Source organism: Mastacembelus armatus, chromosome 19, assembly GCF_900324485.2.
Source record: "Mastacembelus armatus chromosome 19, fMasArm1.2, whole genome shotgun sequence".
Lineage (NCBI taxonomy): Eukaryota > Metazoa > Chordata > Actinopteri > Synbranchiformes > Mastacembelidae > Mastacembelus > Mastacembelus armatus.
In genome coordinates, this window is record NC_046651.1 from 2,005,135 (window position 1) to 2,023,482 (window position 18,348).

The 18,348-nt window shown below is 39.5% G+C and overlaps 1 protein-coding gene across 3 annotated transcripts; it reads right to left on the reverse strand.

The window, feature by feature from the left end:
• Positions 1-150: 150 nt before the first annotated feature.
• csnk1db (casein kinase 1, delta b) lies at positions 151-16,756 on the reverse strand. Of its 3 annotated transcripts, none has more exons than XM_026315775.2 (10): positions 16,212-16,756; positions 12,141-12,251; positions 9,980-10,128; positions 9,329-9,557; positions 9,019-9,189; positions 8,753-8,901; positions 6,407-6,575; positions 4,903-5,042; positions 4,441-4,506; positions 151-1,856 (listed from the first exon to the last, which is right to left on the reverse strand). In XM_026315775.2, exons 1-9 carry the CDS (start codon positions 16,285-16,287, stop codon positions 4,456-4,458), a joined length of 1,245 nt encoding a protein of 414 aa, XP_026171560.1. In that variant the 5' UTR covers positions 16,288-16,756; the 3' UTR covers positions 151-1,856; positions 4,441-4,455. The 3 variants fall into 3 exon arrangements, with proteins under 3 accessions (XP_026171560.1, XP_026171561.1, XP_026171559.1); XM_026315776.2 differs by having other exon boundaries at positions 4,441-4,511; positions 16,212-16,753; XM_026315774.2 differs by lacking the exon at positions 4,441-4,506 and having other exon boundaries at positions 16,212-16,752.
• Positions 16,757-18,348: the final 1,592 nt, after the last annotated feature.

Genomic DNA, 18,348 nt, shown 5'->3' on the forward strand with positions numbered 1-18,348 from the left:
CATACTAACTATAGATTTAACAGCTTTTGTGTATGGGTAAAAAAAAAGTCTTCTATCTTGTATGTCCCCCTTAAAGCTCACCATACTACTCCCTGCTGGCCCTCGTCCGAGCTGATTTATTCAAGGCTGGCATAAAATCCCAACACAACGTACAAGGAATTCTTTTATTTACAGTTGAAGTACACAATCAAATATAAATGTGAGAAAGTAAATCTTGCTGATCTGGTTGTTTACATAATTTAATATGTGTAGTGTGGTTGACCAAAGAGGCCAAGGATCAAAGTCAAAGCTAGAGAATAAGCGGTAAGAATGAATTATGGCAGGCAATTTTGCCCTGACAGATACGTGGGGTTGATTATCACAGCCAGAAGTGTCAGACAAGTAGTTTCATATAAAAACCCCAAAACATTACTGCTGGAGAAGCCTGGGAAAGGACTAGGGTTTCTCTCCACAAACTCAAAGAACGATTTCAGCAATTGTTTAGGAGGGCTCTCAAAGAATGCATTTTCAGTGCACATGGCAACGGAGTTTGCAGCTCATTGGTGCAGCTGCTGTGACAGTAAAGCATGTCATACAAAATGTCTTTCACATTCAGTGCAACATCCCTGCCTGTAGCACTCCTTTCTGTAACGACTCCATGGCTCTGAAGAGGGCAGACTGATAAGTCTACTAATGTTTTGGCAGCCCAAACTTGCAGCAGCTGGGTTCCTGGACCAAGCTTAGAAGTCGTATTCTGACCCTTTAATACAGGTCAGTGAAAACCAAACATGAGCTTACATTTACACATCAATATTACAAGTATTTCACAGCTTCAAAATAATACAAATAAGAAAATTGAGAATCTGTACACAGTGAATGGACATCTGGTAGAATATGTAGGATGATACCCCTGCCCCTGCACAGTGCACGTCCTTATAGAGCACTAGAATAGAAACAGGGTTTACTAGACAGTACACCAGAGCCTGGTGGTGAACAGACAGAACATCTATTAGGTAAACACACCCTTCACCCATGATACATACAAACATATTTGCAGTATGTTCAATTGAACTAGCACTCAAGGATCCACACCTGATTCTGAAAGCTCACCTCTAAAACATGCAAAGAAGTTTCTTTTTTTAAAAAAAATGGATGCAGGGTTACTGCAGAGAACCATTGGTGATTATTAAAAACTGATAATGGTTTGGTGAGGAGGAAATAAAAATGCAAATATCAATCAAAGCATCACACTCCCAAAACTAGCCATATATATATGTGTATATATATATATATATATATATATATATATAGACAGATATAAAAGGAGCTGCTGATTCAGCACCTTGCTGCAAAAAAAGAACGTAAAGGTGTTTTATTCATCAGGTATGAACTAGGGAACACTGACAGTGGAAACAGTGTCATCAAAAACGTTCCTGCAGGGGGAGCAGTGGCATGTACTGTTGGGTCATTAGCCAGTGTCCTATAAAACACAGCTGTGGTACCATGTTTTCTCTGGACAGACCACCACTCCACCAACAGAATCTGGTGGTGGTGCAGGTGCAAAGGGTTGTGTCTTCTAAAAAAGTGGACAGTCCTGAGGTCTGACATTTTGTGAGCTCAGACCAACAAATAGAAGGAGAGAAGACTGAATGAGAGAGAGAAAGTTGGTGTAGAAGATATGGAAGGAGGAGACAGTACTGAGAGTAGTCATAGCAGTTTGTGCCAATGGTAGCTGTAGTAGTTATAGCGGCGGTGGTGGTGGTATTAGTGAGTCAGATTGCTTCTGAGTGAACAGGCCTTGGTCCACCAGGTTGCACTGTGTGGTCTCATCGAGGAGATAGAAGATGGAGACCAGGAGGGGGTATACCAGACACCATCTGCAAGACACACAGGACAGGAAGCAGGACAGTCAACAACAACCCTATACCTGTTCTACATCACGGATGCAGTACACTTTCCATACATATCTCCTAATACTGTCACTGCCTCTGAATAAACTTGTACAAAGAAAAAAATTATTTATTGATATTTATTTATATTTGATATTTGAATTTAAAATTTACAAAAATGCAGCAATATCAAAAAAACTGCACAATTTATAAACTGAGGAAACAGCTGCAGGGCTAGAACTAGAAATGGCTGATTGGCACTAGTTATAATATCTGGTTTTAGCCAACCATTTTTATCTTCTTTTTCAATGATATCCCAATGGCTTGGTGAAGGGCTAACTTTCTACAGTTTAATAGAGAAACATGCACTAATAGTGCTGTGATGAAGAGAACAGGCGTTCAGAAAGAGCACAGCATCAGGCAGGACGTTTGCAAGAATGTATGAATTTACAGCATATAAGTATAAGTGGCAGAGGTATGAAGCAGCTGTAGGCACATGATATACATGACATAGGGAGTTAGCCAGTCATTGGCGTAGCACTCATATACAGCTGTCTGCTTTGTAAAGTGACTACACTTGTCCTGTGAAAAACCATAGCTAACACTAACTTCTCCCTACTGTGGAATTTGAACCTGTAAGCTGGAGCTTCTCACAGCATGAACCTTTAAAAACCCTTAAGGTCTAGGTTTTGCATTATGTTCCACTGTTTGTGCTTTAGATATTTGTAATTGAACAGATCACTGCCATATTTATACACTTCTTTGTGTATGCCAAGTGCAGTGTGGCAATGGAAAGAGTGATATTATATATTGACCTATCAATACACTCAGGTAGGTGGTTACCCGAATCAAAGAAACAATGACAACACGGAAACCAGACCAACTCCCTATACGCTGACCCACTCTTCATATCTGCAGGGTCTTGTGGGACAGGTCACTGAGCTGGCTGCTGCTGGTCCAGCTCTCTGCTTCATACTGCTGCATTATTCACTCTTGAATCTGAAGACAGGAAGTGACTGATCAGACTCAGCTGGACCAAGTCTGTTCCAGTGCAGGTTAGTTATTGTTGTCAGAAATCATACAGTGTGTGTTATGTAAATAGTATAAAGCCTTAGGATCCAGTCGCTGCCAGTCATTGTCAGATTTTTTTTCAACATGCTTGATATTTGCAGCTGCCATCAGTGACCAATGGCATGTTTAAGTCGTCGTCAGTTGCAGCACTACCCATATTGTGTTTTCACTGCAACACATCATTTTACTGTATCTTCAAACTAATTTCCTGGTATGTTGCATATTCTGCACTATGCATTTTTTAAAATGTTGCAAACCAATAGCTTAAGGTCAGGAATTCACTCCAAAAGCAGACAAGTTACAGTGGAAGTAAAAGCTCAATCTGCGAAAATGGCAACATCTTAGGTTTTAGGTTGTTAAGTTCCTGCATTTGACACATCCACTTGGTGTCCAGTTTGTATTGGTGTCATGGGAGCTGTAGATAAGCTTATCGCCAGTGTTCTGTTGCAGCAACAAAGCTATAACAGATGCAGCTACCACGACATATCCCTCTGCAGAACAAGTAACACTGTCACACTGTGCAAACACTGTCTGTGGAAACACGAAGAAAATATTGGTCTGAAGAGACACGGAACATGGACTGATTTTTTTAAAAACAAACTCTTCCACTACAAATAAACTTTCCCTTCTGATAACATGCTTTCAGCCACAGCCATGAGAAAGCTAGATGCTAACTTTCAAACAAGTAACTTTATATCATGCAAGTGTGAAAGACTAAGGAAGCAAAAATCGGAAGGGGGAAAAACAAAACAAAAACAAAAAAACACAGGACTGGACAAAGCAAGGCAGGAGGTGGGGTGTAGGTAGGTAAATTCCACTTGGATGCCACAGCTGTAGGCTGCCATCTGATTGATGTGGCCTCAAGCATCAAACGAACAGTGCAAGCAGTAAGCCACAGGCACAGAGCTGATCAAAGGGGCATTACATAAACCCTGAGGAGGTAATGAGGGAGTTACATTCTTAGGCTCTGATGCACTGCAATGCATTATCCAATCCAGTTCTCAGAGGACTGCACTCCACTGCTCACAAAACAGCCCATATGTGCTGCTCAGTGAGACCGAAGCTGATAAAATGCTGCAATGAAATCAGCAATAGCCAAGTATTGGCTATCACAACCAAGGCTGTGATGGTTTTGTGCAATACAACTTCAAACAAAAATGGCTGTTCAACTTAAGTCTCACTGACAAACAGGATGGCCAGCTCACTGGTGACTGCCTGAGCATCTGCTGTGGTGTTCAGCCCTGAGCCCAGACAGACCTGCTTTTGTATGGGTACGACTCTCTTAATGCTGCTAGTCTAATCTTAAGCCCACTGCATGTTCGCTTCTTATGCCACTTCTCGACGTAGAGAATTTGTCTGAAATACAATAACTACTTCAAGCCAATCTAGGCTGCAGGTGGAAAACGCTGAAACCAGGACTGAACACCAGACTCCATGGCAGCCCAGTGTGAAACTGGAGTTAGGACACATGCATCCCTAGTGCTTTAGGGATGGGACTCACCCAGCGTTGCCGCCGTCACACAAGGACGTGGCGAGCGTCTACTTGGCGTGATGCTCGTAGGGAATGCTATTCTGAGGTTGGGGGAAGGAAGAGAGAAGGCCCAGTATGTCAAGTCAGAACCCACAGTGTACCAAATACACAGCTGGAGAAAATGGCTTAACAGCAGGACCTCATTTCTCTCTAAAACGTAACATGAGGCCAGAGTGCTCTAACAGCTGAGACTTTCTTCTGCTCTCGATCTGGGACCTGATACAGATTTTCATTAAGACAGGTTTTAGGTAAAGTTGAATGAACTTTAAACTTTAATTGTACCTGCTACTGATTAAGAAAAGCTTGAAGCAGTGTCCTCCTGCATATTCAGAGAAGGGCTTCTACTTCAAGCCTACTTTGGTGTGAGGTAGAATCAACTGTAAGTACAGATGCTAGGAGCCACTATAAGATGACAGTAGATGTGTTTTGCACCTGGGAAGTGGACATGCGGGATGTGTCCTGCCGTCCTGTTAGGTCTGAGGATGACACATTGACAGGAGCGCCACGGTGCAGTCGCATGCTGACCTTTCGTTCCCGTTCCATACCAGACACTTGTCGAGGCGATGTGTTTGCTGGAGGTAAGAACCAAAAAGAAAGCACCATCACAGGCAACATCAGCATGATCTTCTTGTAGAGAATACAATGATGCAAGCTACATAATAACTGTGTGTATTTAGTATTATTTACACAGACACTGAAATTAAGGCCTGTGGTTTCTGACACATTTTGCCATCTTGCTGACTGCACATAACAAATTATTGATAATTTTACTACTGACAACCAGTAAAATCAGTAAACCACTGAATCCTGAAATACCCATAGAAGTGACATTCATCATGAGTGGTTCTCAAACTTCTCAAATCCACCACCCACCCACCCCGTTTATTTCACTTTTCTGAGAATAATTTGTTGTTGCCTAAACAATGTTTTTTAAAAAAAAAAAAAAATCAAAGATTGCTCCCTGAGACAATATTTTTACAACTACAAATGTGAAAAGTGCAATTATCTTATGGTTATAACAACAAACAAGTTAAATATTTGAATAACAAAAAACGGATTTTGATCAAATGAAGAATATTTTAACAGTATGAGTGTCTGTAGTGAGTCCATTATACATTGCACATAATTTTAAAACAAACTCTTCAAACTGTGCAAAAACAAGTAGAAATATGAAAATGAAGAGTCACGTCACTGTATCTGGACATCAGTGTCTGCAGTGAGCCACTTGAAAAACTCAAGTGGCATACCAACATGACGGGGTGTAAAGTCTCAAAGTGTCTCTTCAATTTATTAGCTTTCATACTGTCTGCCAGAGTGTTGAGGCACAGAGTGATCTTTCTTCATCTCCTACCACATTCGCTGGCAATCCAAAACTAAGATACGTGTGATCATATTTTGTCGTCATGGATATTAGTGGTGAATCATCATTCACACTGGCCGTCATTGTCTTGTTAGTTTTGGAAACGTTGCATGTTTTCCTTTTCGCCCCTGTAAGATACTTGTCCATTGTTCAAACCTACCAGTGTCTAATTAGTGAGAAATAGACACCGGTGAGAAATCACCATGGCAGTGGATTTGCTGTTGTATGTCCCTAAAATGGGGTCAGGGTGCTCAGACCCAAAACAATAGTTCTACCTGCTACATGTTCTGACACACACACACACACACACTCAGGAGCAATGTCACACCCCCCTAGCAAGCCTCACAGTTTGAGGTTGTGTCTATGTTTCAGCCCTGTGCTAGACTGGTACTCTGCTCAGGGTGTACCCCACAGCAGCAGTTGAGAGTGGCTCAGGGCCCAGCACCCCATTGCTGAACCCTCCATAGGATAATTATAGATAATAGATACACAGATGAATTCTAGCCATGAAATATCAAAACAAGCACAATACAGTATTTCTAAGATCACACACTTACAGATGTATAGTAAACTGACCTGTGTGTGACGTGGGTGTTAGTGGGGTAGGTGGGGCTCCGTCCTGGGTTCCTCTTGGTCGTCCTGATGCAGCAGGTATTCCTCTGGCCCCTGGGTTCCTGCTATGCCTCAGCCTGTCCTCCCGATCACGACGCTCTCTCTCTGCTTCCTCTGCTGCACGGTTGGCTCCCTGTACACATTAGTAAACAATCGGTTTGCTTCTCCATGGTGTAGAGTTACCATAGAGCCACATAGTTCCATCACAATTATATAACTGAATACACCCCTATTCTGTGAGAGTAGTTATAGTTTCTCCAGTGTGATACCTGCAACCATGTGGTAAATGAGCTAATGTTAATGTCAGTAACTACAATTCCACAGTATAGTAAGTTAATCTCCTCTCCCATTTAAAAACAACAACAAAAAAAAAAAAAAAACAGCTTCACATTTTGCACGTCCAAAAGGAAAACAAAGAAAAGTAAAATTATAATAAACTACTTCAGCAAACCAGTGAACAAATTGCTAGCAGCCAAACCCGTTTTACTGATATATCTCCATCTCTCCCCTTGTCTTCCTCTACATTACACAAACCAAAATACACACCAGGTTTACAGATCGTTTGTCTTTTTTCTTCCTGGCAACAAAAATTCTATATTTGGTTGAAATACATAATCATAAAAACACACAAATTGTGCTTTGTCAAATACCATATTCTGATTTGGCTGTAAAAACACAAAGAACTGGTTCAAAATTAGGTACTGGCTCCAAACCAGACTTGGAACTGCTTTGGTGGATAGGGAGCAGTGTTAATTTCGTTGAAGTATTTTCGTTATAATTTTCGTCAACGGCAAGTTTTCAATGACGAAAACGAGATGTTAACTAAATAAAAATTAAGTGATGACGACGAAAACTATATTTAAAATATATTGACATTTTCGTTGACTAATAAAAACGAGACGAAAATGTGAGTGAGGGACGTTTTTAGAAAAGATCCAATCAGAATTAATCTTCTTAGACACACGTTTAAAAAGTAACTGATGCACCTAGTGATGTGGGATGCGCGAGTACACGACATCATCATAGCCTACACTGGGTTTGTGTCTGACTTAAACTATAATGAAATGGAAACAGCTGGGAGAAAACAAAGAGAAGATATATGGGTCAGTTTCATCTTTGATGCAGTGTCATTACTGCTAAATACAATTTTTCTCTTAAATATTTTGGAGTTGCTCTTTTGCTTTAAAGAATGAAGAATGTCATATGCAAGTTATAAACGATGCATATCTAATTTTTGGTCTTTTATGGAAAGGCCCTATTCCATATATATTTAATAAAACTTGTTTTTCATTTAATTTTAATTTAGAATATTTTGTATATTACAATAGTTTAACTAAATTACGCTTAAATCAAACCCAATATATTTTAGTCGACTAAATCTACAGTAGATTTAGACTAAAACTAAAACAAAGCAGATGACTAAAATATGACTAAAACTAAAATTGCATTTTAGTCAAAAGACTGACTAAAACTAAATTAAAATCTGCTGTCAAAATTAACACTGATATGGAGTCATGCTAACACTGTAAAGCTGTATTCAGCAGAGTGATGCAGACTGAAATTTGCTACATAGCACTGTACACCAAGTGAAACTACAGTTCATAGAATGCTATTTTGCAGGTGATAGGTCATAAGTTATAACAGCATAATAATTTACAATTTTGACCTCATGATGGTGCTAAAACAAACTACAGTTCTGACCTGATGATAGTGGAGAAAAAGGTCACAGGAACAATTCAGTAAAGTGGACATGAATGTCAGTGCACGGCAATCCCTTCAAGAGCTGATATATTAAATAAAAAAATAAAAAAACACCAACGCACACCACATGGTGGTGTACTTTTGCAAAAGAGTATCATCACAGTGGACAGCTGAGCACCATCTTGATCAAACTGTGCTAAGCATCAAATAGATGCAGAGATATCTTAAACATGAATAACATGGATGACTATTTTTTTGACAATTCATCAAATAGTTATTAAGATAGTTCAGTGTGGGCCATAGTGCTCAAAAGGTAAGGCAAAGATAAAGTTCCTGATCACATCTGGGATGCTTATTCATTCAATTTCAGTCTAAAATGACAATCACTATGTTATGGTGTGGAAAGATGTTTACTCAACTGACAGTTGCTTATATGCTGTTTCAAAATGCTTTTCTAAAATGACAACTAACATTTTGAAGGAAAATTAATATCACAAACATAAATAAAAATAATCACATTCAAATATATCAGTTCAGTCCAAAAACACTTGTGATACTGTAGCTGAAGTCTCAGCTCCATACAGTTCACACATAATGATTAGTACTCACAAACTTAAGCATGTTCCAATCAAATACATAGTCATAAGAGAAGCCTTGTCTGTGGAACAGGTTCCTGAAGAGCTGCCGGAGATACGAGTAGTCTGGCTTGTCATCAAAGCGCAGGGAACGGCAAAAATTCAGGTAGGTGGCAAACTCAGCTGCAATCCAGAGAGAGAAAACAGTTTCTGACTGATGGGAATAACTGATGTGATATGAGAGAAATCTTTTCTTTCAAGATTTCAAATTGAGAAAGGCTAAAAGTAGGTAGAACTCACAGGGATATCCCTTGCAAAGCACCTCAATGGGGGTAGACATTTTTTTTTCGCTGATGCGTTCATACTTCTGCCTCTTGGTAGCAGCCTTGAGGCCTTGCCAAGGCAATGAGCCCAGATTGAAATACATGAGAACGTAGCCCAAGGACTCCAGGTCATCACGCCTTGACTGTTCTGTTGGGGGAGAAAAAACAAACAGAGAAGGATGAAAAGAGCAGGAAAATGGTCATTTTTACACATTGAAAACAATACAACTTCAAATTCACTAAGACATTCAGTAATGTGCTAATGTTAAACCATTATATTTTTATACCAATCCCAAGATGTGTGTTGATCGAAGCATAGCGTGCAGTGCCAGTCAGGTTCTTATTCTCGCGGTAAGGGATATGCTGGTGTGTGCGGGCATCACGGTATTTTTTAGCCAGGCCAAAGTCGATAATGTAGACCAGGTTGCCCTTTTTGCCCAGTCCCATCAGAAAGTTATCAGGCTTCACATCTCTGTGGATGAAGTTCTTGGAATGAATGTACTCAATGCGACTGATCTGCAGTGGAGAAGAACAAAGTTAAAAAAACAAACAAAAAAAACAAATTTGTTCACAACAACGTTGACAAGGAAAAAAAAAAGTCCTTTTGCAGCAAGAAAAGTTAAAAGCCATTCTTATTAGCCATTGACTGGATAATTACTGCAATGAGTACTGTGATTGTATCTCAATTATTTACAGACAGGGAATGGCCATCAGAGTCCTGACCCTAACTCCACTGAAATTCTTTGGGACAATCTGGAGAAGACTTTACACTTGTCAATGCAAAACTGAACACAAAATTATGCCAATAACAGCATTTTTCCATATAAACAAACTTCATCCTACTGTCATTTTCAGCTGCCCGAACACAATCTAAAAGGAATATGTGGTGGTGTTCAGAAAATAAGAAATGTATGTGTGAAATGAGTTTGAAGTCTCACCATCTGATCAGCAAGCAGCAGAACAGTCTTGAGGCTGAACTTTCGAGAACAAAAGTTGAAAAGGTCCTCCAGACTGGGCCCCAGCAGCTCCATCACCATTACGTTGTAGTCACCTTCTGCTCCACACCACTTTATTGTTGGTATGCCCACTGCAGAAACATGAGTGAACCCAATTACCATAGTAAAAAGATGATGTGCTTTACTTGCTGAAGAAGAGGCTGAAGGCAAAAAGCCCCTAATACAGGTAAGAAGGGAAACTAGCTGCAGGAGCATCACCAGGAAAGATGTTAAGAATTTGACTATGTTAGAGGTTGCAACTTCAGTGCATTCACATTCTGTACAGTACAATTTACATTCAATTCAATTCAGTTTTATTTGTATAGCGCCAAATCACAATACAATCATATCAAGGCAATTTACAAAAAACAAAAAAACCCAACAATTCCCTTATGAGCAAGCACTTGGTGACAGTGGAGAGGAAAAACTCCCTTTAACGGAAGAAAAAACCTCCAGCAGAACCGGGCTCAGTTTGGGCGGCCATCTGCCTCGACCGGTTGGGGTGAGTGGATAGAGCAGAGAGAAAAGAATCCTGCATATCCTGCATTAAAATTTGAAACAGTATATTATTCTGGTGGAAATTAATTTTGGTTGTCTTCATGACAAAAAAGAGCTGAAACTCAAGTTTATCCAATATAAACAACTATACAAGTAGAGACAAAAAGATCCATGGTAAACTTTCTGTATAGAACTCAATTAATGATACATTTACTATATATCTTAAAATTGGGTTGTATCATTCATAAGCCTTTGCCTTGAGGATAACATAATTTTCACACAGATATGAATCCTGGATCCAGGTAAATTTATTGCTGTGAGGTGATTTCACTTACACAGCATTGCCGAAATTAGGAACATCCTGTCTCAAAATGATGCAGAAAAACTAGTCCATGCATTTGTTACCTCAAGGCTAGATTACTGTAACTCATTACTATCTGGATACCCCAGTATCTCCATTAAAAGCCTCCAGTTAATCCAGAATGCCGCAGCCAGAGTCCTAACAGGAACTAGGAAGAGAGATCATATTTCTCCTATATTGGCTTCTCTTCATTGGCTCCCTGTAAAATACAGAATAGAATTTAAAATCCTTCTTCTCACACACAAATCCCTTCATGATCAAGCTCCTTCATACCTTAAAGACCTCATAGTACCATATTATCCCAATAGACCACTTCGCTCTCAGAGTGCAGGTCTACTTGTGGTTCCCAGAGTTTCCAAAAGCAGAATGGGAGGCAGAGCCTTTAGTTATCAAGCTCCTCTCCTGTGGAACCAGCTCCCAGTCTGGGTTCAGGAGGCAGAGACTCTCTGTTCTTTTAAGACTAGACTTAAAACCTTCCTCTTTGACAAAGCATATAGTTAGGGCTGGCTTCAGGTAACCCTGAATGCTACTATAGGCCTAGAGTGCCCAAGGATCATCGGTGCACTGAGCTCCCCTACCCTAACCCTCCCTTCCCCTCACCTCCCTCCTTACATGCCCACCATTTAATGTCACTAACTTGTGCTCTCTCCCTCTCTCTTTGTTCTCTCTCTCTGTACCTTCTGCAGGTGTCCCTGGTCCTGGAGCTGTATATCGCTGATGTGCAGTTACTGGCCCCACCAACCTGCAGTGTCTATTTGTTGTTTATTGTTGCTGTTCTTTTCTCTCTGCTCTATCCACTCACCCCAACCGGTCGAGGCAGATGGCCGCCCAAACTGAGCCCGGTTCTGCTGGAGGTTTTTTCTTCCATTAAAGGGAGTTTTTCCTCTCCACTGTCACCAAGTGCTTGCTCATAAGGGAATTGTTGGGTTTTTTTGTTTTTTGTAAATTGCCTTGATATGATTGTATTGTGATTTGGCGCTATACAAATAAAACTGAATTGAATTGAATGTAATGTTGCAGCCAGTATCCCTCTTATTGCTCAGCTTGTTTGGTGACCCGTGGATCAGTAATTGCTGAAGCTATGTATGATCACACTGACATGGAAGAAGTACAAAGTGGTGGGTGGATTACTCAAATAAGAGGAGTAAATGAATGTTATTGATAGAGCTGAGAGAGAACAATGGGGAAAAGGAAAACAAAGTTCAGTGAAAGATGAGGATTCCAGCATGTGAGACAATATGTCACCTCCACCCTGCATCATCTTGTAGATCTTGCTCTCGATGTGGAGCTGGGGGTGTTTGGTCTTCACACATTCCAACTTAATGGCCACCTCCTCACTCACTGAAATATCTGTGCCTGAAAAAGTACAAATGGTAAGATGCATGACTTTAAAGGTACTTATTGAGCTAAATTAACAAAATCTATTTCCCTAATGACATCTAGATACAAAACTGACTTCATTTTCATACACCAAAGCTTTGAAATATCCACTGCTGATTTATTCGCTTCAAAAGAAAACTATTAACAAGGTCTGTAGACTACATCAAGAAACCTGACCGACTATTGCTAAAGGACTGCTGTGGACCCAGGGCTTGCAAAATCGCTAGCCCGACGTCCCAAGGCTACCGTGTCTTCCAGTCGGGCTAACAAAATCTTTCTCAGCCCTGCCCGTCGGGCTATCATGTGGGGAGGAAAAATATATATATATATATATATATTTCAATGCTTCTGTATTCTTTCTTAAATATAGTTGGGTAATTATATAATATTCGGGAATCGGGGAGCCACTGTCAATATGTGAAGTATTGAAATTACGTTTGAATTCGTGCTTGTTTTTTGTTTTTACTTTTACTTTCACTTTGCGAACGCGCGAACTGCAGTACGGATCGGTCAGTGACGGAATAGTTGCGTACCAATTCCTCTGACATCGTCCTGTCAGTTATTAGCCTATCCTCAAGTGACAAGTGAAAACTCCTGCCGCAAGCTTAAACGTGTGATAGAGGTGGAGAGAATTTCAAAAATCGCTGACCGTTATGTGTGTGCATGTGTAAAAATAAGCAGCACATGGATTTGCGTTTAGTTCTGCTGAGCCAAATAAGACAGGTCAGGGTGAAGAAGTGACAGCCAAAGAAAAGCTGACTACCACAAAGCGGAAAACTTCTGAAAAATCAGACTGAGGCAAAAAGAAAGTGCAGCTTTTTGGTTTCATGGACTTTCACTTAGAAACAAATATTTAAGTTGATTATTGTAATTTTACTAATTTATACAGTTGTTGTAATTTGTGTTTTAACACATTTTTTATTGATGTTTTGTTTCTTTTACATTATTATACATTAAAAATAATCTCTCTTTTAGTCGGGCTACTTAAATTTATTTTGGGCTACCAAAAACTGAAGAGTGTCTGCCCGAAGGGCTACCAGGGATTTTGAAATTTTGCGAGCCCTGGGACCCATTCCAATGTTTTTCTTTTAGAATGAATACCTGCCAAAACAGAATGCCATGTACTGTTTAGTTTGTTTCTTTCACTAATACAGGGTCAGTGAAACAAAGAAGAACACAGAAATCAATCACTATCATTCAGCCCACCATTGCCTTGGTGTTTAAGAACTCTAAAAATACCAACATATTATCAGTCAACAGGTCTGAACTGACCATAGTTAGCTGTGAGGGAGAGGACAGCCACAGAGAACCATAGTGGACCATATAGACGGCTCCTGTGGGTTAACCACCATAACACAACCACATCACCGCCATGTTTTTCCTCTTTTTCAATTAATATTTAAAAGCATTCATTATTTATTAAAAAGTCATTTCTATTTTATTCCAATAATGAAATTAATATAAAATTCAGCATTATTTTTTGTAAAACTGTGTTTATTTAAATATTGTGAGAGCTACTGCACCTGCTGAATTACAATCATGATTCAAGATTGACCAAATTTATTCAATATGACTTTCTTGCTAAACTACTTCGTATTGTCCACCCTCATTTAACATCCATTGCTGATGACTGAGCAGATGGTGACAGCATTGCACAAAGTTGTATCAGGGCAGGACTGACGATAACATTAGCATGTTAACATTAGCATTTTCACAACAAATCACTCAACAACTTGTAAACACCAGTAACCAAATTCACCCAAGGCTGCTGCAATACTACATATCAAAGCTAATTAGGATTATAGGCTACCAAGCAACACACTGAGATCAGTCTTAACATTATAAAGGACCTAACAGTCGTTGAACACTGATCATAATACCTGCATTGATTAATAAATAAACGAAACTAAAAAACAAACAAAAAAACATAGTCACAGACAGGAAAACATAACCATATTAAGCTGTTTTACCATACACCTGGTGAGGGTTATTTGGTAAACATTTCCTTTATTATCTTGGCTCTGTCTTTCCTCCTAACTCACTGGTTTAGTAAAAGAAGTTGCTGTGTACTGAGCTAGCTAACAGGTTCTTTCTCTCCTCCATGCTGGGCACTGTGTTTTGTTCAAACATACTTGAAACACTGTTAGGACACAGTCTTGTACCTTTTTAATGTTCTGCTGGTAATGCTGGTGGAATTCAAACCCTAATTTAGCAGTCAACAATGGTTTCTCACAAGAGAATATGCACACAGCTCACCCAGTGGTTGTCTGACAATTCTGAATATGTAAATACAGTAAAATACCTGCAGTAAACATGGCCAGTCACTTTTATTTAATGACTTACCAAACTGTTTACAGTGGTCACTATTCTGCAAACATACTGGAACTGGGCACAGTAAGTGCTGGGTGCATGTGCTGTGCCAAACCTGGCAGGCTTGTAGCACAGACCCCAGGTTCTTTGCTCACTTAACACTACAGTAATTGCACATATCCTAGGAAAATAGAGGTTTAGTCAAGAACAGAAAGGTCACATGACAGCATCTGGACACCAAAACACAGGCTCTGGGACCAATAATTAACTAAGTCAACTCCTCTGGCATTTGGTTAAGCAAGGACATGGTAAGATTAGACTGACTCTTGGAGATAACTACTTCCTAGGAAGTTTCCAAGGCCTAAGGCTATTTTGCTTGAAAGCTAACTGATAGCTTCATTAACTGGAAAGACCAGTGTGTCCAGTCTGTTTATAACAACACATTCACATGAATGCTTAATGGTAAATACAGGTCATATATGAAATATAGACAAAAACTAAAAGAAACAGCTTGATTAGACTGAAAACAGGTAGCAGGTTGGGTTGTAAGAAGTAAACGAAATTCTATTTATATAGCCGAAGGTCTGACGCTAAAGGTTTTAATTCTGACCAACAAAAAAAAAAAGTGGGGCTGCTGAAGTCGCTGCGTATATTTGTAAGCATTTATACTTAAAGACAATTTGTAAAAGACACATTTACATTTGAAAATGGCAGCGTATGCTGTGCAAAACATAACTGCAGGCAAGTCAAGAGCTTAAACTGTAAACAACAAACAAGGCACAGTAGTCAGAACACCCCTGCTAAACTTATAAATTGTGTGAGCTTATAAACTGAACAGCTCAGTCTGAGGATGTGTAATTCAGAATGGTCAAATGACTTGTGTAATAATGAGAAATGTAATAAAACTCTTAAGTCCTAGTTTAACAGCTGCCTGTCAGATGTCATTACCACAGTTAGACAAGATAATAGTCCGTCATCACTAGTGTAAGTGAACAACTGAGCAACTGTTGCATAAACATAAGGCCAAGTTGGAATGACACCAGTATTTGAATAGGTACATCCTCATGTGCCAAAACAGTGACCATATGGGCCATAAGAGTATGTCACCATGACTAAACTCAAACTGTCTGGTTCTTCCTCTGATGATACAAAAGGGGTGAGGGGGAAAACTGGCAAAGCAGTGACACTTTGGCTCGATCTGTTGACACTCAGCTTCGTTCCCTTCAGTAAAGTTACACCCTGTAATTTAACTGCTGTTTGTTTAAAAAGACCCATATCGGCTTCAGGTTGGAGTTTTCGTTGTTTTTATGTAACATAATGTCAGTTAAGCTATTGTCTGCTTCCTGTCCATCTTGTATTTCTTATTAAGCCTGCAATGGCACTGACAGGTCAGTGTATATTTCTGTCTTAACAAAGTGTCTTGATTAACAGTATTTTCAGGAGTTTTCAGTGGTTACCTAACGTTATCTTTGGAAATGTCCCAGCTGACTGGGGTTGATGTTAGCTAATACAAACAGGAATTCCGTGTAATCTGGACAAACACCTGCTTCAAAGGGCTTCTATAATCCAAGCAGGTAGCACCTGGTTTATGAACCTATAAGCATACTGAAGATAAACTGTACTCACCTAAGTAGATGTCCCCGAAAGAACCACTTCCGATTTTTCTGCCCAGTCTGTATCGGTTCCCCACTCTCAGCTCCATGTCGCTATTAGCTAACGATACTCGTTTAGAGCTCGGATACCAATGTTGTTTATTCTACCTGAATGTTCAGCTTTTAATCTTATGTTTACTTTAAGGTACCTTTGCAAATATCCTACCCCCTTTTACTGGTTTACAACCCCTTTACTTACACTCCCCCGTCCCCCAGAATCCTAGTTCCTTCTGCAACAATCCAAATTTCACCATCCCTTTTATATCTTTCCGCGGAACGTACAGCGATAATATCGATATCAACCGGTAGTGTGCAACGCGTAGTTTATGTCCTCCTTATTTTGGGGATCATTATTGCCTAAAACGTAAGGATGGAAACGGATTTTGCTGATAGACTTGATCCCTATTCCTACGCTGCTTTACTCCAATGTCTGATTTTTTTTCCTCCACTATGAAAACTGTCATTCACTGCTAACGTCACTTCCCATAGCGACAACAGGCAAATCTGGATAAACCAAAACTACGGTGGCCAACAAGGGCAAACGCGCCGCAACAGTCAAAACACATGCAAGACAGAAACGCCGCAACAGCCAAAAACACACGCAAGAGAGAAACACTGCAACAGCCAAAGTCACACTTTGCTACAACCTAATGGAGTAATATGCTTCTGATTGGTGAATTTTATGTTATTTTATGTTTACTGCCTCAGAGAGTTGTACAATGATTGATTTTAGTTGAGGAAACTGCCAATCCTTTAATTATCCAGGCATAATAATAATTTACTCATTGTCAGCTGGAAAAGAATAAAACAGGACAAATTTAAGAACCACTGACTTGAATATGTATGATATACACTGCCCATGATGTTAAGAAATTCATAAATGACATATTAATAACATTATGTGTATTTGTTGTAGTCTAATTAGTAAATGGTATTTGTAAATAATTACTAAGCAGTAATCAATAGAATAAGAATGAAACCTGTCTGGGCCCACCTCACACATATACATGTTTACAAATACTAGTTTGGGTGGTTTTGTACATACTATGAATGAAAACTGAAGTAACTGAATGAAGTATTCAGCACAACAATTGCCCGAGATAAGACATATTGAGTTTTTGTTTTTCACAATCCACAGTATTGACACATACACTGTCCTAAATGTTATGCTGTATTAATCCAGGTGAAAAATCAAGGAAAATTCTGTGCTGAGGTTCTACTGACATCCACGCTAGGTCAGCGACTTGCTCTGTAGTCACACCCACTAAGTTCAGTTTTTTTCTGATTGGCTGCAAAGAGTTTTTTTTCATTGGCCGCCTGTAGGCCAATGAAAAAATAGCTGATTCAGCTCACGTGGCAGACCTGCTGTTCTACAGATTGGATAACAGGCACACACGTGTAGACCAATGCTCTGCACGGAGTCCACACACACAAAGACACACAAAGAGACACGCACACACACACACACACAAAGTGACTTAATGTCCTCTAAACTATCAAACAGCTAACAAATATTAAAAACTAGACAGTGATTATTTTTAAACATGAGGGTTATACATTTCAGAGCAATTGTCATCATTAAATCGTGGGACAAACTCTCTGCAGACAGCTTGGGGAGAGATTCCAGCAGAATACCTGGAACATCCCACGGTGAGAATGGTCAGAGTTTGCAAAGCTGCAGTCAAAGGCAAGGTGAATATATATCTTGATCTTTATATTCATTTTAAAAGTATTTGTCCTAAATGCTTCACAGAATACATCAGTGAATAAACTTTGCCTTCTAACATCATTTTCATAAACATCAAGTCTTGTTTATGTAAAGCAAACAACATTTCATAATTACACAGAAATATACTGTAACACTTGTGCTACATCTGTGATGTATATTACCGGTCAGACTGCTGGAGGTTTTTTCTTCCATTAAAGGGAGTTTTTCCTCTCCACTGTCACCATGTGCTGCTCATAAGGGAATTGTTGGGTTTTTTTGTTTTTGGTAAAGTGCCTTGAGATGATTGTATTGTGATTTGGTGCTATACAAATAAAACTGAATTGAGAGACATCATCCAAATATAAAGGAACTTAGATAACATGTATTACAAGTTTAGGTAAGA